General features: G+C 37.6%; 1 protein-coding gene across 1 annotated transcript in view; it reads right to left on the bottom strand.

Annotated features, from left to right (window-relative positions):
• XPR1 (xenotropic and polytropic retrovirus receptor 1) overlaps window positions 1–24,601 on the bottom strand; it is a 141,703-nt gene that overhangs the window by 102,546 nt on the left and 14,556 nt on the right. Inside the window, exon 2 of the mRNA XM_080908461.1 lies at window positions 6,131–6,182. Within this exon, the coding sequence (XP_080764587.1) occupies window positions 6,131–6,182 (52 nt within the window). The remainder of the gene's footprint in view (window positions 1–6,130; window positions 6,183–24,601) is intronic.

The following is a 24,601-nucleotide window of genomic DNA, read 5'->3' as shown; positions in this document are numbered from 1 at the left end:
ATGTAAAGCACTAATACAAGTCAAAATGTTTTAGTACATTTCAAACTTTCTAACAATTATAACTAAACCTTAGTTTTATTTATAAGAAGCTAAGGTTTAATAAACCTTATAAAATTTAATAAATCTAAGTCTTAGTTTCTTTTCCCATCACTGTGATAAAATACTCTGACTTAAACTCAACTTAAAGGAGAAAGAGTTTAATGTAGTTTTCAGTTCTATCTGCTGGTGGTTACAGTGTAGCATAGCCTGGAGGTCACAGCCAAGAGAGCTTGAGGCAGCTGTTCACATGACACCCACAATCAGAAACAAGGAGTAACTTGTAACATATGAGTAATCTAGGGGTCAGTTCCCTTTCTTCACTTCCACTGCTCAGGTTTTGGCCACAGTTAAGATGAGTCTTCTCAGCCAGGTGGGGTGGTGTTTGCCTTTCAGTACAGCACTTAGGAGGCAGAGGCAGATCTCTGATCTATAGTGAGTTCCAGAGCCAGGGCTACACAGTGAGGCCTTGTCTCAAAAACAAAAACAAAACAAAACAAAAAACAAACAAACAAACAAAAGATGGGGCTTCTTATATCTGTTGATGTAATTAAGACAGCCCCCCACAAACATGTCCAGCTACCCATCTCCCAGGTGATTAAAGTCTGCCAAATAGAGAACTAATCCCAACTGTGATTAACTGCTACCATTTTCTGGATAATGCTAGCATTTGGATTTTTAAAAGACTTTTTAAAATTTTTAATTTTTACTGGTGTATGTTTATGTACGTACACATGTGCATATGCACATACCACGGCAATATATGTGGAAGTCAGAGAACAACTTTCAGTAGTTCAGTTGTATGGATTATGGAAACCAAACAGGTCGTGAGGGCTGCACAGCACCTGCTGAGCCATCTTGCCAGTTCTGGATTGTTTTTACATAAATGTTGTACTGATGGCCAACAAACGGTGCTTGTAATATTTTTATCATACAGTAAATTCTATCCATTCACTATATGTTTCTAAGTGACTTGTCCTACATGCAAGCATATTTGTCTGTCCAGTTCCTGTAAGTGAGACAACAGCACTGTGTGATGAACAGTGACTGTATGCTTTCCTCAAAGCCTTAACTCTGCAGGATCCCCAAGATGAAAGACCTGCATTAGAAACATTTCATTTCCTCCTCCATTCTATCTATAGTCTGCTTAGTAGCATTTATTTTTATAATACTATTCTGTTACCTATTTATATGATTAGCTAATGTTTAAGAATGAGCATTAAATTATCTCTAATTCACTTTCTGCGAAAGAGTAGATATTTCTTCTGGCGGAACAAAGCGTTGTTTGTTCTTTGGAAGCACTTCAGTACTGAAGCACACTGAGGTCGACGGCATCTTCAGAGAACACAAAGCCCAGCTTTCTAGGGAATAATCATTTTCATCTGCAAGCCGTCACTTCACAGTGAAAGTAAAATGAACTTGTAATCCTTTTCCAATACAGACATGAAATAAGGATAAGTAAGACATACCCTAAATTCCACTTTCCAACTCCATCAGGACTTTATATTCTTTCTAACAGAAGTAGTGAAAGATTTTTTTTAATCCTTAAAGAAATAATAATAGATGATTTGGCTCCCATTTTAATTTCCAATTCTTAGTCATTCATTTCTTTATAGCTCTCAAAGTTGCTAGAAATAATCTGAGCATTCCATTACCACTCCATGGTTTAGTTTTCTCGTACAACAAATTCATCACAAGCAAAAGAACGTTTGAAAACATAATGACAAAATAACCAACCAAAACAGGAATAGCTACTCTTTGTAGCTGCCAGCTTAAAAGATAGTGGGTTGATGCAGCTTTCTTTTATACATGTCAAAGATTTTATTTCTAGGTCATAACAACAAAAAAGGAAATGGAGACTAAGAGATTAGATTATAAACATCATGAAAAGTAATATATCATGAATGTACACTCGACAGTAATCCTACACATGCAGACACTACTTTATGAATTTTAGAAATGCACTCCAATCTTTAGAAGAAAAAAGGGCTCACATTTATTCAGAACAACAAAGATCCAGGAACAGAGGTGAGACACAAAAAAAAAAAAAAAAAAAAAAAAAAAAAATGCCCGAAGTGGACTCTGTTCATTCAAGCAGATAATAAAAATGAATTATTTACAAGCATACTTTTATCTTCAATACCAGTAAGAGCTCAATCCTAAGGAGCTTAGGGAAAGTGTAACACATCTGCTAATCAAAAATAAACAAATTGAAAGTGAGATGTTCCAACAGAACCCATGAATAAGACTGGAGGGAAAGTGGTCAGATTTTTTTTTTAAAAGTGATAGAAAAACAGAGTAGTCTATCTAGTAAACAGTGCCTTAGAGTCATAGAGTTATAAATGAACTAGATGTATTTAGCTAAGGTTGGCTAAGTATGTTTCCCACCAAGAGGAGTGCATTACAAACTAGTGTGAAGAAATACCATTATTGTTTCTGTCTTAATTCAATGTTATTTAAATTTTTAACTAGACTAAACAAAACAAATGCAAAAGAACACCAACTAACAACTCACATATGATCTTTCAAACCCTTATGTTCATTTCACATATCTTTGAAAGGAGACATACTAAACATATAAAAACACAAAAGAAACTTAGTGTCCTGCAAAGAAAATATAGTCTCAATGATCTGTCATAGCTTGGGCATCAAAGCAATATAATTGCTTTGATATAATGTCACAGAACATCAAGAACTTTAAAGATTAGGATCTTGTTTTATATGCCTTACTAATTTTAAAGAAAGCTACTTATCACACCACACAATATTTTCTAACATTACAATGTCAACATTATAAAACACTAACAAATGTCTGATCATCTATCTAGTCAGCAGGTGAGATGTTATATTCTACAGGGAAATGAAAGGAGAACAAAACAACAAACAATCACTACATAAAGAAGCAAACTAGTTTTGTTTGTTCTTTTTGTCCAATAACAAGTTTGGCTTCACATATTACTATTACTATTCATTCGTGACTCAAGGAAATGTATAATGGTCATGTGCATTTTGGATACTAGATATAAAACAGAAAAAATCTTGACCTCAAAAGACTTATATCCTTTTAAGTATAGGCATGGTGGCCCATACTTGTAATCTCAGCTAAGATGGGAGGGTTCTGAGTTCAAAGGCAGTCTGAACAGCATATTGAGACCTTGTTTCCACAAAATAAACTAGAACATATACAAAATATTAGATAGTGCCTGGTGTTATGGAAAGCAATAAACAAAACAGGATGGTGTAAAATAATGGAACTGGATGGTTGTTTTAAGTTAGATAATCAGAAGAACATCTGGAGGATGCATCTGTGGTTAAAGAAAGGAATAGAGAACAAAGCTCTAATACTAATACAAGCTTTGCCAGATTTAGATACAGAAATGCAGGCAATGTAACTGGAGCCAGCTAGCAAGTGAAGGACACAGGAGGTGAAATCAACATAAAACCAGACAGGGGACTTGCAGGTCTTAGTAATAAATTTTTAGATTACATTCTTGGATCAAAGGAAACAACCTTCTTAAACTCAGTGTCTTAAGCATTCTGTGAAATTGCTGTTAGAGATCCTACCCACCACATAAACCAAGCACTCTTCATAAAGGCAAAAGAAAACTTTTTCTTTCATTTCTTGCTCAAAGTTGACCTTTCCTGAGGAACTAATATATATCTGCCTCATGCACATTTAAGATTTTAAAACTTTAATACTGTGTATGTTCATGATGTGTGTGTGTGTGTGTGTGTGTGTGTGTGTGTGTGTGTGTGTGTGTGTGTGGAAACACATGCTTCAGCACATGTGCAAAGGTCAGAGAACACGTTTATAGAGTTGGTTCTCTCCATTCACCTTAACAGGGCTCCAGGAACCAGACTCAGGCCATAGGGCTTGCCTGGTGAGCACCTTTACTCCTGAGCCATTTCCAAGGCCCTCCCATTTGCACTTTTAAATTATGCTCTCTTCTGCCCTATCCTTGGAACTCTAGAAAACCTTAGAGTCTACATTTAGCTTCTAGCAGCTGTATAAAACCTTCTGATACCTATTTTCTTTTAAAATAACATTTTCACTTTATAATAGTTTTGAATTTACCAAAAAGTGACAGAGTGTATACAGCAGTCCCATACACCTCCTCTCAATCCCTGTCATTGACACTTTATAACAATCACAATCAGTATAAAGCACGTTATTATCAGCCAAAGTCCATAATTTACTCAGATTTCCCTAGATTTTACTGTTTTCAATATTTGTGATAGTTACTGTTATATTATTTACATTTTTATATATAATAATAACATGTTATATATAACATATATAACAAATTATATAAGTCTTTATAACATTTATTAAAAGTCTGCTCTAGTTCCAGAGTGCAGACTTCAAAGATTGCATTTGGAGAACAGACAAACAGAAATTTTACAAATGTTCTTTAATCTTAACAATATGCTACAAGCATATAACATATTTAAATAACATGGTACAGCTATTACTTATATCTATAATAAGCATTGTAATTACTTATTTATTTAAATAATTATTAAATTATTTTTAATTGTCTATTACATACTATTAAAAAAATTCTTTATATGACCAGACGTGGTGATACATGCTTATAATCCAAGTGTTCAGGAAGCACGGGTGGAAGGGTCCAATTTACAGTAGTTCAGGCTATCTGGTGAGTTTGAAGCCAGTTGGGGCTATATGAGACTCAGTCTCAATCAATCAACCAATAATAAATAAATCGGTCCTTATATGAATAAAATAACAAATTATCAATGAACTTAAGAAACCTACTAACCTCTTGGCTAATTAATGTCTAAAGGAAGGTTAGCATTAACCTTACTAACCTAAAAGTATTTAACATTTATGGCAAAAGTTCTCAACTGTGGTCATACATACATACATACATAACTCCACTAAAACTTAAGCTCTGTGTGTCACAGAAAGAGAATGAAGACAGAGTGCTTTTTAGATACCATCTATTTCACCAAATATTTTCTCTGAAGCTTAGGGGCTGGTGAAATGGCTCAGCAAGTGAAGACCCTTGCTGCCAAGTCTGACAACCATAGTTCAATCCCTGTAATCCATATAGTGATCTCTGTATAAGCATACAATGGAATACCCCACCACTGAAATACATAAATTAGAAAAAAATGTTGATGCTAAAATCTGGTCTTAAACTTTGTTATTAAACTTCATGTACTATATGAACAGAAAAGTTGTATTGTGGGGCTGGAGTGATGGCTCATTGCTTAAGGGCACTAATTGTTCTTCCAGAGGTCCTGAATTCAAATCCCAGCAACCACATGGTGGTTTACAACCATCTGTAATGAGATCTGATGCCCTATTCTGGTGTGTCTGAGACAGTGACAGTGTACTTATATATAATAAATAAAGAATTCTTTTAAAAAGTTGTATTGCTTGAGTAATTATAAACTAAGACTGGGTGGAGGGATATAAACACTGAGGGAGAAAGGCATCAGAGAAAACATTGGACTAAACAGTACAGTGCTAAGATGACGTGTTCATTTGGGTTTTAGTTTTTTTGTTGTTGTTGTTTTTGTTTTTGTTAATGTGCCAAATTAAAAGGAAAAACATTTTCCTTTGGCTCACAGTCTCGGGAGGCTTAAGTCCATGACTGGCCAGCTCTGTTGTTTCTGGACCATGGCTAGGTAGCCTCTGGTGGAATACAGCAGCTCAGCTCATGGCAGGACACTGACAGACTAGAAAGGTCTGAGGACAAGGCCTGTCATTCAAGGGCACATTTCCAGTGACTTGCTTGCTCCAAATAGGTCCCAGCCTATCTCCAAAAGTTGCCAGAACTTTCTACAAAAGTGTCACCAGCTAGGACCAAGCCTTTATATATGAGCCTATGGGAGGCGCTTCATATCCAAACAATAGCAGATGATTCAAGAATATAACACAAGATCCATCACAAGGTTGAGTGTGAAACAGACAAACAAAAGCTAAAATACTAAAATAAATAAATAAATCCAAACCAAAAGACATACATAATAGAGCAAATTACAGTATTCATTCCATAACCTGGTGTTTAAAGTATTTTTCTTTAAAAAAATAAACTTATTCTGTGACTAAGTTAATCCAATTTACCTTCAACAGACGGCGCCTGGTCCTGAGCTGAATACAGCATATCCTTGAATGCCTGTCAGAAAAAAAGATAACACATGAACTCACAAGTCACAGTTATGCTGGAAGCATAGGCTGAACAATTCTTTTCATTATTCTGAAACTACATTTAAGTTTTCTAAATAAAGAATTCAGTCAGTATTTCAGGTAGCTTTAATAATCCATTAGTGCTGTATAATCTATAAAATGGCTGCTCATTTATACATTTGAAAATGAAAAAAGCATAAAAAGTAAAGACACCTGAAAGATCAAAACCTTCTAGACTAAGCAAAATGCCCTGAAGATGAGGCTGGTGAGATTGGCTCTGTGGACAGAAATATGTTCCTAAGTCCAATGAACGATGTTCAATCTCTGAACTCAAATACTAGAGAGAAAGCCAACTCCCAAGAGTTATTCTCTGAGCTCCACATGCCTGCATATGCACACTAAATAAATAAAGTGTAATAATAAAAAAATCCTAAAGGTAAACACTGGACTTACACAGTAGAACGTGAAAAACTAGAAAAACTCTGTAGGCTGAGCTGGCCTATAAGTCACAGCAACTCTGGCTCAGCCTCCTGAGTGCAAGGACTCCATGCTTGAGCCACCATACCTATGCCCAGAAATCCTACTCTGTAGATATAAACCTTAATCAGTGAAACTCTGAAAAGCTTAGGACTATTTAAAAAAAAAAAAAAAAAAAAGATTTTTATATTTTTCCCCAAAACTTCAGAGTAGATTAGCTAACTACCACATTTAGGTAATTTGAGTAGTAAAGGTGTAGTTTCTCAACATGTAGGTGGGGAACATGAATAAGAAGCATTTCTCAGGCCAGAGATGGCTCAGCAGATAAATGCTGCTATTGCCAAACCAGATAACCTGAGTTCAAATCCCAGGACCCACATAGTGGAAGTAGAGAGCCAACTCCCCAACCTGCCCCCTGACACTGTGGCACATGCTTCCCTCCCCTCAGAAAAATAAATAAAATGTCTTAAAAAGAAAAAGACCATAGGGCTGGAGAGATGGCTCAGCAGTTATGAGCACTGGCTGCTCTTCCAGAGGTCCTGAGTTCAATTCCCAGCAACTACATGGTGGTTCACAACTACCTATAATTAGATGTGATGTCCTCTTCTGGTGTGGATAAAGACAGAGTATTCACATACATAAAATAAATACATCTTAATTGTTTTTAAGAAAACCAATTTAAAGAAAAGAGAGCCTCTTTTCTTCATATAAATCAAACATTTAACCCATCAAGTGAATAAGGTTCCAGGGCTGAAGTCATAACCTTAGCAACTCTAACTAAACCAACTACTGCCAATTCCCAAAATGGTATATGACAGAGTTCTTCAACCTTAATATAATTGACATTTGGGGCTAAATAATTTAAGAGGAGGAGTTCTTAGCATCTCTAGTGGCATCTAGAGACACCAGCATCAATCCTCACCTCCCAGAAGTGATACTGCTAAATGTCTCCTGGCAAGCAAAATCACACTTCCCCAGAACCACCTGCCCACACTCTTCAAGCATATAAAAACTGAAAGAAAGAAAGAAATAAGCCTTTCTGGTTGCCTGCTCTCCTTAAAGAGTATTCACATCTAGCACATTATAACCTTCCCAAGTGAATTTACTACTTCCTTTGCTTTAATAATCACCCTGCTATTCCACATCTATCCAAGTCCAACTACATATAGGAAAAAAAAAAAGATCTCTGACAAAACAAGAAAATTTAAAGTTTTTAGATTAATTCATCTTTATTCACTTTAATGTTTTATATAAGGGTAAAAAAAAACCTACCTATACAAAAATTTAATGTCACATTTAAGAGCAAAAATATTCAGTAAGCTTCACTACAGAATTTGAGGCACGGCTGAGGTATAATAAAAATGTGTATCTTTTCTTTAAGTGTATAGTACTTAGCCAGCACTCCTGAACCTTTGAAACCTTTGTATTGTCTTTTACATATTGAGAGCACTAAAAGGTAGGGCTTAGAGGAGAATCTCAGATGGCTTCAGAAAGACTACTCAATGGAAATACTAAGTAACTGTAAATTTTAAACTTTCAGTACTAGCTCCAAACGTCTGGGGTGGGGGGTGGGCAGATTGTTGGAAATAAGTTCTACCACCTCCACACACATAGTCAACTATGCCTGAGTAATGATACCTCCCAAATGTGTAGAAAACAGAGGGGCTTGGGAGGAGAGAGTTGAGTTTCTTTTCTAGGTCCTTGAAAACTATAAATTGCTAGTCATATACACTAAAAGATGAGAGGGTCAATTCAACTTGTAAACTCTGGTTTATGTTGTCATTGACTACCTACTGGACAAGTGCCTGGTATCCTCCCAAGCTATCTGCACAGCACCTATTGTCCCTCTTAAGTGTCTCAAAGGTCCAGTGTAGCTCATGTGTTATTTATGTGGCAAACTCAGACACAACAGTTGTTAAAAGATGGTACACAGAGGTTTCTTTTTTGATCATAATAAAATTAGAAATCAGAAAAAGTTAATAAAACTGCAAAATTCATAAAATATAGAAACTGAACAATGTTCCCTCAAACAACTTATAGATCAAACAAATAATAAAAAAGAAAAAGAAAAAACCCACAAATTTATGAGTCACAATGAGAGTAGTTACAAAGAGGAGAATTTATACCTACAACAGCTAAAAAAACTTTACAATCTAAGGAACTATAAAGAAAAGAACAAACTAAGTCCAAGGCTCCCAGAAGAAAATGCAATTAGAGCAAGCCAATAACAGAGAATAGGAAAACGAGAGAAAACCCACGGAGAGCAAGGAGACTTCTTTGGCAATATCAACAAAACTAGCAAATCTTTAGCTACACGGACAAGAAAACTGAGGTCAGTAAAACCATAAGTGGAAGGGAAGGCACAGCCACAGGATCTACAGCAATAAAGGGACTGTGGGGGAAGCGAGGCAAACAATTGTATACTGACAGGGTGAGAAAACCAGATAAGTTCCAGGAAATTAAAACACCTACCAATATTAAATCATGAAGAAATAGAGAATTGGAATAGATAAATAATGAGTAAAAAAAACTTTAATCAATATTAAACTTCTTCAAATGTTTACAAAAATAAAAGGAGAAGAAAAATAATAAGAAAGGACACTTCCCAGCCAGCATTACTGTATCAAAGCTGAAAACATTACACGAGACTGAAGAGGTGACTCAGCAGGAAAGAGCGCTGGCTGCTTACCAAAAGAACCAAAGTTCAATTTCCAGCACCTCACAGCAGTCCACAACTGTCTTTATTGGGTCCCAAGGGATCCAATGCGCTTTTCTGGACTCTGTGGGCACTAGTCATGCATGTGGCACATAGACATAGATGCTGGGGAAATATCCATACAAAAGGAAAGAAAGAGAAGAAGAGAAGGAGAGAAGGAGGGAAGGAGGGAAGGAGAAAGAGAAGTTGGGAAGAGAGGGAAGGGAAGAGAAAACAAGGGAAAGGAAGGAGGGGTGGGGGAGAAAAAAAGAGGGGAAAACAAAAAGAACAAGTAAAAGAAAAAAAAACACAGAAACCTACAAATGAGTATCTCTTATGAAAGCTAATGCAGACATTTTCACGAACGTAATAGATGTATAATATCAGTGCATAGTATCTGCCTAGCAGAAATAAGACCCTGGGTTTGATTTCTACTATGGCAAGACATCACACACACACCAAAACCAACCACCACCACCACCACCCCCCAAAAAAATCCCATGCTGATTCAAAGGACTTGAAGATGTATTTCTCCAAATAAGAGATACAAAGAGCTCCACCACCAGGACTCAGGATCTGCCCTGAGGAGGCTGAGTTCCCAGATGAACTGCACAAGCACTTTTCCACCTGGACCAAAGGTAAGCCTGTGGCCCAGGCCCAGGGAGGTCACACCAGTTCTCCAGACGCAGGAGGCGCAGTACTCTCTGGAAAAGGGTCTTTTCCGGCCCACAGAGAGGGCCAGGTCTCTGTCATCAGTACTCAGGATCTGCCCTCAGAAGACTGAGCCCCGGTACTGCTGCACAGGCGCTTTTCCACCTGGACCAGGGGTAAGCCTGACGCATAGGCATGCTGGCTGTCTGGAGAGAACGCAGGGAGTTCTCAGAGCAGAGGGAGCATGGTGCTCTCTGGAGAAGGGTCCTTTTTGGCCTAGAGAAAGAGCCGAGTCTCCGCCATTAGGATTCAGGACCTGTGGCAGAGGGCTGAGCTTCCAGAACAGCCTCGAAAGAGCTCTCACACCTGAGCCCACAAAGACAGAACTGAGTCACTGCCATCAGAATTTACTGCTTGCCCACAAAGAACCGAACACCCAGGAGCAATCTCCCTCCTGAGCTCACAAGCCTTCAGACCCAAGTCAGAAACAAAATGATCAACTACAATCACTGACAAGATGGCAAGAGGAAAGCTCAAGAACCCAAACAATGGAAACCAAGACAAACCGGCAACATCAAAACCTAGTTCTCCCACCACAGCAAGTACTGGATTTCCCAACACTCCAGAAAAACAAGATTTAGACTTAAAATCATACTTCACGATGATGATGGAGATTTTCAAGAAACGCATGAATAACAACTCCCTTAAACAATTACAGGAGAACCAGGAGAAATCACTCAAAGAACTACAGGAAAATACAAACAAACAGGTAAAGGAATTGAAAATGGAAATAGATACAATAAAGAAATCACAAAAAGAGACAATGCTGGAGATAGAAAACCTAAGAAAGAAATCAGGAGTCACAGATGCAAGCATCACCAACGGACTACAAGAGATGGAAGAGAGAATCTCAGGGGCCAAAGACAGCTTAGAAAACATAAGACAAAACAGTCAGAGAAGATGCAAAAACCAAAAAGCTCCTAACCCAAAATGTCCAGGAGATACAGGACACATTGAGAAGACCAAAGGATAATAGGTATAGAAAAGGGTGAAGAATATCAACTAAAAGACACAGTAAATACCTTCAACAAAATCATAGAAGAAAACTTCCCTATCCTTAAGAACAAGATGACCATGAACATACAAGAAACCTACAGAACTCCAAATAGATTGGACCAGAAAAGAAATTCTTCCCAACACATAATAGTCAAAACACCAAATGTTCAAAACAAAGAAAGAATATTAAAAGCAGTAAGGGAAAAAGGACATGTAACATATAAAGGCAGACCAATCAGAATTACACCAGACTTCTCAACAGAGACTATGAAAGCTATAAGATCCTGGACAGACATCATACAGACTCTAAGAGAACACAAATGCTAGCCCAGGTTATTATATCTAGCAAAATTCTCAATTACCATAGATGGAGAGACCAAGATATTCTAGGACAAAACCAAATTTATACAATATCTGACCACAAATCCAGCCCTACAAAGGATAATAGATGAAAAATCCAACACAAGGAGGGAAACTATACCCTAGGAAAAGCAAGAAAATAAGCATGCAAGAAAACCAAAAGAAGAAAGACACACAAACATAACTCTACCTCTAACAACAAAAATAACAGGAAACAACAAATACTATTCCTTAATATAATATCTCTTAACACCAATGGACTCAATTCCCCCAATAAAGAGACATAGACTATCAGACTGAATACGTAAACAGGATCCAGCATTTTACTGTATACAGGAAACTCATCTCAGAGACAAAGACAAACACTACCTAAGAGTAAAAAGCTAGAAAAAACCTTCCAAGCAAATGCCCCCCCCCAAAATAAAAGCTGGAGTAGCCATTCTAATATCGAACACAATAGATTTTTAACCAAAAGTTATCAAAAAAGATAAGGAAGGACCCTTTTTACTCATCACAGGAAAAATATCTATCAATCCTGAACATCTATGCTCCAAATACAAATACACCCACATTCTTAAAGAAACCCACTGAAGCTCAAATTATACATTGCACCACACACAATAATAGTAGGAGACTTCAACACCCCACTCCCATCAATGGACAGATCATGGAAGCAGAAACTGAACAGAGACACAGAAAAACTAGCAGAGGTTATGAAACAATTGGAATTAACAGACATCTACAGAACATTTCATCCTAAAACAAAAGAATATGCCTTCTTCTCAGCACCTCATGGCACCTTCTCCAAAACTGACCATATATTCGGTCACAAAACAAGCCTCAACAAATGTAAGATTGAAATACTCCCATGCATTCTATCAGATCGCCATGGACTAAGGCTGGTCTTTAATAACAACAAAGACAACAAAAAGCCCACATACACATGGAAGCTGAACAATGCACTACTCAAAACATGGTCAAGGAAGAAATAAAAAAAATAAGGATTTTTTAGAAATTAATGAAAATAAAAGCACAACATACTGAAACCTATGGGATGCAATGAAAGCAGTACTAAGAGAAAAACTCACAGCTCTGAGTGCCTCAAAAAAAAAAAAAAAAAAACTGGAGAGAACATACACTAGCAACTTGACAGCACAGTTGAAAGCTCTAGAACAAAAAGAAGCAGATACACCCAAGAGGAGTAGATGGCAGGAAATAATCAAACTCAGAGCAAAGAAATCAACCAAGTAGAAACAAAAAGAACCATTCAAAGAATCAACAAAACCAGGAGCTGGTTCTTTGAGAAAATCAACAAGACTGATAAACCCTTAGCCAGACGAGCTAGACGGCACAGAGATAGTATCCAAATTAACAAAATCAGAAATGGAAGGGGAGACATAACAACAGACACTAAGAAAATCATCAGATCCTACTACAAAGCACATACTCAACAAAACTGGAAAATCTGGAGGAAATGGACAAATTTCTAGACAGATACCAAAGTTAAATCAGGATCAGATAAACCATCTAAAGAGTCCCATAACACCTAAAGAAGCTGTCATCAAAAGCCTCCAAAACAAAAAAAGCCCAGGACCAGATGGCTATAGTGAAGAATTCTATCAGACCTTCATAGAAGACCTAATATCAATATTCTATAAACTATTCCATAAAATAGAAACAGAAGAAGCACCACCCAACTCGTTCTTCAAAGCAACAATTACACTCATACCTAAACCACACAAAGATCCAACAAAGAAGGAGAAGTCAGACCAATTTCCCTCATAAACATTGATGCAAAACTACCCAATAAAATTCTCAAACTGAACCCAAGAACACATCAAAACAATGATCAAGTAGGCTTCATCCCTGGGATGCAGGGTTGGTTCAATATGCAGAAATCCATCAGCATAATCCACCATATAGACAAAGTCAAAGAAAAAAAAAAACCACATGATCATCTCACTAGATGCTAAAAAAGCATTTGACAAAATTCAACACCCCTTCATGTTAAAAGTTTTGGAAAGAGCAGGAATTCAAGGCCCATACCAAGCATAGTAAAAGGAATATACAGCAAACCAGTAGCCAACATCAAACTAAACAGTGAAAAACTTGAAGCAATTCCACTAAAATCAGGGACTAGACAAGGCTGCCCACTCTTCCCCTGCCTATTTAATATAGTACTGGAGGTCCTGGCCAGAGCAATTAGATAACAAAAGGAAGTCAAAGGGATACAAATCAGAAAAGAAGTCAAAATATCACTATTTGCCAATGACATGATAGTATACTTAAGTGACCCCAAAAATTCCACCAGAGAACTTTTACAACTAATAACTTCAGCAAAGTGGCTGGATATAAAATTAAACAAATCAGTATCCCTCCTCTACTCAAAGGATAAACATGCTGAGAAAGAAATTAGGGAAAAGATATCCTTCACAATAGGTCACAAACAATATGAAATACTTTGGGGTAACCCTAACTAAGCAAGTGAAAGATCTGTATGACAAGAACTTCAAATTTCTGAAGAAAAAAATTGAAGAAGATCTCAGAAGATGGAAAGATCTCCTACACTCATGGATTGGAAGGATCAACATTGTAAAAATGGCCATCTTACCAAAAGCAATCTACAGATTCAATGCAATCCCCATCAAAATTCCAACTCAATTCTTTATAGAGTTGGAATAAGCAGTTTGCAAATTCATCTAGAATAACATAAAACCTAGTATAGTGAAATCTATTCTCATCAACAAGGAAACTTCTGCAGGAATCACTATTGCTGACCTCAAGGTATATTATTACAAAGCAACTGTGTTAAAAAAAAAAACTGCATGGTATTGGTACAGAGATAGGCAGGTAGATCAATGGAACAGAACTGAAGATCCAGAAATGAACCCTCACACATATGGTCACTTGATCTTTGACAAAGGAGCTAAAAACATTCAATGGAAAAAGGACAGCCTCTTCAACAAATGGTGTTGGTTCAACTGGCACTCTGCATGCAGAAGAATGAAAATTGATCCTTTCTTATCTCCCTGCACAAAGCTCAAGTCCAGGTGGATCAAAGATCTCCACATAAAACCAGCTACACTGAAACTATCAGAAGAGAAAGTAGGGGAAAGCTTAGAACACATAGGCACAGGGGAAATTTCCTGAACAGAACACCAATGACCTATGCACTAAGATCAAGAGTTGATAAATGGGACCTCATAAGACTGCAAAGTTTCTATAAGACTGACACTGTCAAGAAAACAAAATGGCAGCCAACAGACTGGGAAAGGATCTTTTCCAATCCCACATCTAATAGAGGTCTACTATCCAATCTATACAAAGAACTCAAGAATCAGAGAATCAAACAATACTATTAAAAAAATGGGGTACAGAGCTAAACAAAGAATTCTCAACTGAGGAACACAGAACAGCCAATAAGCACCTAAAGAAATGCTCAACATCTCTAGTCATCAGGGAAATGCAAATCAAAACAACCCTTAGATTCCACCTCACACCAGTCAGAATGGCTAGGATCAAAAACTCAGATGACAGCAGATGCTGGTGAAGATGCGGAGAAAAAGGAACACTTCTCCACTGTTGGTGGGATTGTAAACTGATACAACCACTCTGAAAATCAGTCTGGCGATCCTCAGAAAATTGGACATAGTACTACCTGAAGACCCAGCTATTCCACTTCTGGACATATACCCCAAAGATGCTCCACCATGTTCATAGCAACCTTATTTATAATAGCCAGAAGCTGGAAAAAAAACCAGATGTCCTTCAGTAGAGGGATAAATACAGAAATTGTGGTGCATTTACACAATAGAGTACTACCCAGATATTAGAAACAATGACTTTATAAAATTCCTAGGCAAATGGATGGAACTAGAGAATATCATTCTGAGTGAGGTAACCCAGTCACAAAAGAACACACATGATATGCAGTCACTGATAATTGGATACAAGCACTAGAAAGCTCTAAATACCCAAGAAAAAACTCTCAGACCATATGAAACTGGAAAAGAAACTCAGGTGGCTTCTTCTTCTCTCTCCTTCTAGTCAGTCCAAAGCCCCAGCCTATGGGATGATGCCTCCAACTGTCATGATGGGTTTCCCTTGTTCACTTAAACCTTTCTGGAAATGTCTTTTGGGTGAAAATAAATTCAGCCAAGCTGCCCATGAAGATTACAATAAAAAAAATTATAGAAGTAAAAATACTACATTTACTGAATGTCTACCATTGGATATTATGAATATTGTAATTTACTATTTTAAGAGAAACTTGCAAGTCTCTCTTAAGTATATGACTCCATTTAACCAAATAAAGATATGAGATTCAGAAAGATTATTAAAGTAGTTTGCCCAAGTATAGCTAAGTATTATTCACTTTGCAATCAATATTTCTTTGAGACAGATAATTGGGAGTAAGATTTTATTTCCTAAAACAAACTTAATTTTTACCTCAAAATTTTCTGACTATTCCCATATATTTCTAATTTTTGTCTGTGTCTTTTCCTTGTTTTGGGTTTTTCCTTTGTTTTGTTTCTTGTAAGAGGTGTGGTTTATAGTCTCTGATGATCCTTGCTCCCCGGTAGAAGCACTCATGTGTAGGCCCTTCTAGTACTACAGACAGCAGGTTTGTGTAGGCAACTGAATATTGCAAAGATGCCAGGGTAGAATTTGGGAAGATAGATCATAAGATTCAGTGTTTTTCTTCTTGTTCTGTCTAGTATCACCCACTCTGGAGAAAGCCAGCCAAGAAAACCTCAAGTAGCCTGTCTTAGTCAGGGTTTCTATTCCTGCATGAATATCATGAACAAGAAGCAAGTTGGGAAGCAAAGAGTTTATTCAGCTTAGACTTCCACATTGCTGTTCATCATTAATGGAAGTCAGTACTGGAACTCACACAGGTCAGGAAGGAGGGGCTGATGCATAGGCCATGGAGGGATGTCACTTACTGGCCTGCTTCCCCTGGCTTGCTCAGCCTGCTTTCTTATAGAACCCAGGTCTACCAGACCAGGGATGGCACCACCCACAATGGGCTGGGCCCTCCCCCCTTGATCACTAGTTGAGAAAATGCCTTACAGCTGGATCTCATAAAGGCATTTCCTCAACTAAGGCTTCTTTCTCAGTGATAACTCCAACTTGTGTCAATTTGACACATAGCTCTATCAGAAACCCCATGTAGTAGAACTGAGGCCTCATAAAAGTGTAGCACAAACCTAAAAATCTGTGGCCATGCCATTCCACACAATGTTCTCTTAGCCCCAGCTAAGACTCACAATTTCACAGAACTACCTGGGCAAGCTGCTCCCAAACTCTGCCACACACGAACTACATGAAAGTCTTTTAACCATTTACTACAGATATATTAATATCCAATTAATATGGCAATAATAGATTAATTGCCAGTAGATAATTAATATAACAAGCTAGATTTGAAAAAACTGTTATATAAACAAATATACCTGTCAATAGATTGTAACAAACATCTTTTGGTTTGTTCTGATCAAAGCAGATTAAATTTTTTTCCATTTTTTTTTATTAGATACTCTCTGAATTTACATTTGAAATGTTATCCCGTTCCCCAACCCTCTCCCATCCCCCACCCCTCCACTTGTCTTCACGGATGTGCACTTGCTCTTAATCACCCTCTCCACCCCATTGGCTTTCCCCTACATTGAGAAAACGTGCCTTCCCTGGACCAAAGGCCTCTTGCTGTCTTCAGCTACATATGCAACTGAAGTCATAGGTCTCTCAATGTGAACTCAACGGTTGGTGTTTTAGTCCATGGGAGTTTTGGAGGGGTTGGTTGGTTGGTAATGTTCTTCCCATGAGGTTGCAACCCCTTCCAGCTTCTTCAGTCCTTTCTTTAGCACCTTCATTGGGGCCCCTGTGTTCAGTTTAGTGGTTAGCTACAAACATGCTCAGCTGTATCTGTATGACTCTGGCAGAGCCCTGTGAAGGCATCTTTATTTGATTCCTACCAATAAGTACTTCTTGGCATCAGCAATAGTACTTGGGATTAGTGGCTGCATATGGGTGAATAAATTTTTATTTCTATAAAATTAAAGAGTATAGTTAAGGGCTAGAGAGATGGCTCAGTGGTTGGGAACACAAACTGCTCTTCCAGAGAGGTCTTGAGTTCACTTCCCAGCAACCACATGGTGGAATGCAACCATCTGTGATGGGATTTGATGCCCTCTTCTGGTGTGTCTGACAGCTACAGTGTACTCACACACATAAAATAAATAGATAAATCTTAAAAAAAAAAAAAAAAAAGTATGGAAAAGTAAGGTTGGAGTGAAGGCTCAGTGGCTAAGAGCACTTGCTGCTCCTGCAGAAGACCTGGGCTCACCTTCCAGCGCCCCCACCACATAACTCACAACCACCTGTAATGCCAACTCCAGGAAATCCATCATCATCTTAAGGCCTCTGTAGGTACCTGCATACACATGGTACACAGACATATATGCAGGCACTAACATAAAACAAATTTAAAAGTTTAGCTTTTATTTGTTTTATGTGAGTGGCTGGGCAGATGAGATGGGTTAGTGATGAAGAACACTAGCTGCTCTTCCAGAGGACTTGGTTTTGATTCCTAGCACTCACATGGTGCATCATAAACCACTGTATATTCAATCCTAGTGGATTTGATGCCCTCTTCTGGCTGTGGGCATCAGGCACACACATGACACATAAACATATACAGCTAAAACACTCATACATATTAAGTAAAATAATTTTTTTACAAATAAAATTTTAAGAAATACAAAAAAAAAAAAACCCACAGAAGGAAAACTATGGCAACTTCAAGTAATTTATTTAGTAATAATGAAAAAATGCATTCCTATTTCAAAGTCACCACTACCACAATTTAACTTACACCAATTCAAATGCCCCTGAAAAATCACTCACTCCCCAGCTAGAACAGATCTGCAGAAGACTAAGACAGCATTGCCTTTGTCTACGGGCCTTATTCTGATGAAAAAAGTAAAACTGATAAGATGCATTCTCCTACCCCTGAAATTTATATAGTTCATTCCTACATTCCTGGGCACAGAGCAATGTCATGTCAGCCTTTATGAGCCACTGCAGCTAACATAGTACAAGTTCAAACTATGTACTTATAAATTATTCTGACTCACCACTGATTTAAAGTGTTTAGCTGATTATTAGTTTTATTAAACTATGTTACAGTGTTTCCAGTTTCATGAGATATCAAATTGCAAAGTATTTCTCAGTAATCTCAAATTTCATTGTCTTTTCTTTTTATACAAAATTCAAATCTCTTTCATTCACTATACACAGAAAAATTTTTCAAAGATTGTCTTCTAGACATCCTAAACATGTGTGTGTGTGTTTGTGTGTGTGCGTGCATGTGTGTTACTAAGACTATTTAATTTAGTAAAACATGATGGATTTTGGTCAAATATAATTGTTTAACCATGTAATACTGCTAACTGCTCTGCTAAGTAGAAGGCTGTCATTTTATAGTGGCAAAAAGTCAAAACGTAAAAATAAACTCAAAAAGGAACTAAATTTTACAATGTTGCCTATGTGCTTATAAATTCTTTTTAATGCAGGGGTCTCAGACTACTTCATGACTCAAGTTTAAATTTCTGAAATTTAACATCAAGAAATTAAGCATTACCTGTAAGATATGGGTTCCTACAAACCTACTACTACACTTGAACATATGTTAAAATATTAGTATTAATAAAATACTACTTCATCAAACTTGAGCTGCTGTCAGGAAACATGGTTATTTTATGTATCATACAGAAGGAAAGCATCATGGCAGGTGTTAGATGTGTCCAATGTTGGTTGGGTATTTGAATGTGGCAGGGCTACTGTTGCTGTTGGTGGAGGAAATGCATGGGAACAGAAACGTCCAGTTTTAAAGGTTTATGAAGCTCATAGTTCTGAAGCTGCAAAAACTAGGCACTGGCTTCTGCTCAGCTAAGGTGAGGACAGTGGCTGCACCAAAGCATGACAGATGGTACCATGTCAGAGCACATGTAATAGGAAAAGAGCGCATGATGACATAAGAAGCCAGAGAGCAAGGCAGGGCCTGTCTTGGTCTTTTTATAGCAATGTTCTCATAAGAAGTAACCTGAATCACATGAGAACTACATTAATCTCTATCTTCAATGACCCAGACACCCTAGGAGACCACACCTCTTAAAAGTTCTAAAACTTCATCCCAACACCAGAAACCAAGCCTCTAGCACATGATACTTTAGCACATCCCAAGCACAGTAAATGGAATCTAAAGTATGGTTACATCTAATTCTCACAACAATCATAGCAAGGCAAACATACTTATTAAGTACCCAGACATGTCTACATGCTTTACATTTATTAGTTCATTTCAGTTCATATAAAAAAAATTCTTGTGATCTATGAATGAGAAAATTGTGACACAGACCTGCCCTAGCTGAGCTACCTCAAAATTTCAATTTCAGTGGTGTCAAAAAATCAACTGTTTGGGGGCTGGAGGGATGGCTCAGCAGTTAAGAACACTGACTGCTCTTTCAGAGGTCCTAAGTTTAATTCCCAGCAACTACATGGTGGCTCACAACCATCCATAATGGGATCTGGCATCTTCTTCTAGTATGTCTGAAGACAGCTACAGTGTACTCATATACAATAAACTTTTAAAAAATCAACTTTTTTGTTTTTAGACAGGATTTCTTTGTATAGCCCTGGTTGTTCTGGAACTTGCTCTGTAGACCAGGCTGGCCTTGAACTAAGAGATCTGCTTGCCTCTGCCTCCTGAGTGCTGGGCCTAAAAGGTATGTGGCACCACTGCTCTGCCAAAAATTTTCTAACATCACCCTACTAAGAACTAAATTTTTCACTCCAGCAGCAGAATCAGGCAGATCTCTGTAAATTCCGGACTCACAGTAAGCTCTAAGCCAGTCAAGGCTACATGGTAAGGCCATCTCCAAAATTAAAAAAGAAGAAAAGGAGAAATGGGGCTGGGGGGAAATAAAGCCCCTAGCACAATGTATTCAAATCATATAGAAAACACTTTCTGTCCTTTCTAGGAAAAATCAATAGCAGAGCACTTTGAGGCATTTATTTTTCAAAGCATAAGTTTATTCTACACAAAAAAGTTTAGTCAAAAGATGTATGGACTATGTAGTAATGATATATGCCAATTCATCTGTTTATTGGTAGTTTTGCTATCCACTATTATAAAAACATTAGAAAGATGGAAGAGATCAAAAACCTAGTGGTAAATAATGGCCTACTGAGTAAAAAAACTAAAAACCAACCAAACAAAAAAAAAAAAAAAAAAACAAAACAAAAAACAAAGTTCTCTAAATACATCCCCAAAGCTCACTTACAGGCAGAAGACAAACATGAAATGTTCCCCCCACTGCTAGCTGCCTTCAACCTCTTTTCCTCTTCTAAATTGCTCTTCCTCTTTGTGTCAGAGCTCCCTGACATTTAGTCATTCTAAAGAAGTTTAAAACTTCCATGTGAAATAAGATTAACAATCTTGGGCTTCCTCTTCCTCCTCCCCTCCCTCTTCCCTCCTCCTCTTCCCTTCCTCTTCCTCCCTCCCCCTCACCCCTCCCTCATCACTTCTAACTTTGGAGCTGGGAACTGAACCCAGGCCGCTCCCCATGTCAGTCACACACTCTCACATATCCACAGTCAACAATTCCAATGCTCAATTCTTTGTTCACTTTTCCCTTCAACATACTGTACTAAACTTTGTCAAACCATGAGTTTGTGGAAGTCTTGATACTAATTTGGAGCAAATTACTAACTAATTTACATTTAACTAACACCAACAAAACATAACAAACAAACAAAAACACATTTGTATCATAAATCCTGAAAGACACCACCACTCTCCATTTCAGGATTTGGGGGTGCACTGGGGATTAAACCTAGAGGTCTATTGTTAGACACATGCTCTACCAGCTATGATCCCCAACCTCAAAAGTGCTTTTTAAATGGCTCTCGTAGCCACTCCAATAGCAATACTAATCTAGGTAATGGGGTAACTCTAAGCTAACAGTGAGGGAGTGCAGAGTCCAGTTATGTGGCATGTTGACTCCATATATCTATCTCCTTTCCTGCCAAAATCTTAATGACAATGTAGAGATTACTTTAAGTATAAGCTGTAAGAAAAGAAGGATGAGGAGGGAGATAACAGACATCAGGTTTAGCACATCTGCCAAAACCAAAGCACACACCACAGAAAACTTGAAATACCTTTAGAGTAGGATTCTAGCAAGAAGCAAGCCAATGCAAGTCTATAAACCCAGAACAGGCCAGGAACTGGAAGTACCATATGGTTGAGAAAGCCAGTTAAAGTAGAGGCTAACTATAGGATTGGTTGAATAAAGCAGTTAGCAGGTCTACTTCTGGCTTACCACAATACTTTCCACACACACCCCAACAGACACCAGCATCCTTTAGACCAAAAAAAAAAAAAAAAAAAAAAAAGAATTAAAGGAGAAAGGAAGGATTAGGATAGACTCTAGACCAAGCAGAGGATAAAGCATAGTCTAGAATAGATAATCAAGTCTATTCACTATCTGGTAGGATCCCAAGCTGGTTTCTCTCCACTAACTCCCATAACTAAGAAAATGTAAATGTGGGGGCTGGAAACAGATTCAGTGAGGAAAAGTGCTTGCTGGGTAAAGCATGAAGAACTGAGTTCAAATTCCCAGTACCTATGTGAATAGTGAGTGGTAGCTACATGCACAGGTAACCCCAGAACTGCTGAGGATAGAAACAAAAAGATCCCTGGGGTTTGCATACGGACAGCACAGCCACAGGTTCAGAGACAGACCCTTGTGTCTCACACAAGGATAAAGTAGAGGGTGAAAGAGACAGACACTGATATCCTCTAACCTCTGAGCATGTGCAGAAACAAGCACTAGAGAATATAACTGGAGGAAAACTAGAACACTGTCTTGACTCTCTGTCCAATAGGATTATTTAAACAATGACATGTGACTATGATGATTATATAACAGCCTCAACAGAGTTCATCTGCATACATCACAAGAGTAATCTCAAGCACTTACTATTTTATTTTAAAGAATCCTCCTGTGAGTTTGCTTTAAAGTAGTTATCCATCCTTAATTCTTTAATTAAAGTATAGAAGCCATCAACCTTGCACTAGAAAACGCTATTCTAGGTTAGTTTCACTAACAAGGGAGTTATTCTTTCTTTACATCTACAGGAATTGTGAGAAACACAAAAAAATTTTCCAGAACCTAGTACATGAGCAACATTAGAAATTAAGTCTCCCCCAATAAAGATGCTAACTGTAAAACTACTCTCACACACATACACTGAAATAACAAATGTATAAATCTTGTTGTAAATTTTCATAAGTGAAAAGAACAGATATAATTAGTTTAATAATAAGAATCATCTCAAAAAGTTGGTTTTTTTGGTGTGTGTTTTGCTTTGTTTTTTAATCAGAACATGTGGTCTTAAGGCCAGAAATTCTACTTTCCATAGATTTAGCAGCAGAGTCTAGATACTAGCAATTCTACAGTTTCAAAATTACTCTCTTTATTTAAATGCTTTGAAGCTCAAGAACAATTTTATTAGAGTTTAAAAGAAAACCACTCTGGAGTAGACAAAATACATATCTCAGCAGTTACCCAGAGGAGAAAATGGAGGAGAGAAGGGTAAAAGCCATGCCACTCGCCAAAGAAGCTCACAGCCACAGGGAGATAAGGGAGCTTAAGAGCGTGTGAAGAAGGCCATGCTTAAGTTCTGGCCAGCAGCTAAAAGAAAGAAACAAAACAAAACAAAAGGGCAAGTTACACCTTCCTGAGTCAAAACTCAAAACTCATGCTGGTTTGATTTGGCTTATAGGAACAGTGTGTGTGTGTGTGTGTGTGTGTGTGTGTGTGTGTGTGTGTGTGTGTGTGTGTGTGTGTGTGTGTATCCTCAGGCATCCAGGGTGGGGATCAAATAAATGCCAACAGAGGACAGAAAACAATTTTAAGTGTCAGTTCTCTCCTTACTTGTGGGTCCCATGTATCAAACTCTGTTAAAGGGCTTCTCAGCAGGTGCCTTTGCAGGTGCCTGCAGCTCTGCTTCACAAGCAGCCTGGGTAATTCTAAAGCAGAGTCATCTGACCAATCTTTGAGAAACAATCTCCAACAGTTCAAAAGTGAGACCTTGATTCAATAAGCCTACTAACACTGGCATCTGCCACCATGGATGCTGGGAAACCCAGATTCATAGACAGAGGTGTATCAGTAGTAGTAAAAGGAACCTAAATTGGGATACTCTTTCTTTGTCATGGCCATGAATAATAAAAATTTTAGAGCTTTGCAGGAGCCAGTAGCCATGTTGCTATTAAATTTTTAACTAGCTAAAATTAAATATTCAGTCACAAACCACATTTCAAAGACTCAACAGTAATATATGACTTGTGGCCACATACTGGACTATAGAGATATAGAACATTTCCTGTATCACTGAAAGTTCTCCTGAACAGCGCTGTGCTACAGTTACCGATCAAGATGAGGACCGATGCTGCTTTCCTTAGAGCCAAATAACATTCCTTCTAGTGATAAAAGCTTTAGCAGTCAAGTGTCTGCCCTACTTTGATAAAAAAAGAAAAAAAGAAAGAAATTATCACTGCCTACAATAATATACAGACCAGTGTTTTATACACAGTATCACAATTATGAAAAGGCTATTTATACTGTTCTACAGGTAGAATCTTAAGATTCAGAAAAGGTTTATAACTATTAATATATAATATTAATATAATAAAGCCAGACTTCAAATGTCTTAAAATCCAACTAGGCTAAGGCTAGAGATGTAGTTCAGTGATTGAATGACTGTACAGCATACACAAGGCCCTAAGTTCAAGTCCTAGTTCTGGAATAAACAAAACAACCATATGCTAGGATAGGAATTAACACTGTCTTTTAAAAGCAGTCTTTAAAATTTGTGTGTCACCGATAATGGGATACTAACCCCAGAAAGCTCTGAACACCCCAGAAACAACTCACAGACTGTGTGAAGTTCAACAAAAAAAAAGAATATATTTTAATTAAAATAGAACTGTATCACATCCCCCCTTTACTCCCTACAGCCCCTCCTAGTCTCTCTCCTATCCCCTCAAATTAATAGCCTCTTTTCCTATATTATTGTTACATATATACATATGTGTATGT

Source organism: Micromys minutus, assembly GCF_963924665.1.
Source record: "Micromys minutus genome assembly, chromosome: 1".
Taxonomy (NCBI): Eukaryota; Metazoa; Chordata; class Mammalia; order Rodentia; family Muridae; genus Micromys; species Micromys minutus.
Note: the sequence above shows the minus strand (reverse complement) of the source record. Positions and strands in the feature narration are given on the sequence as shown.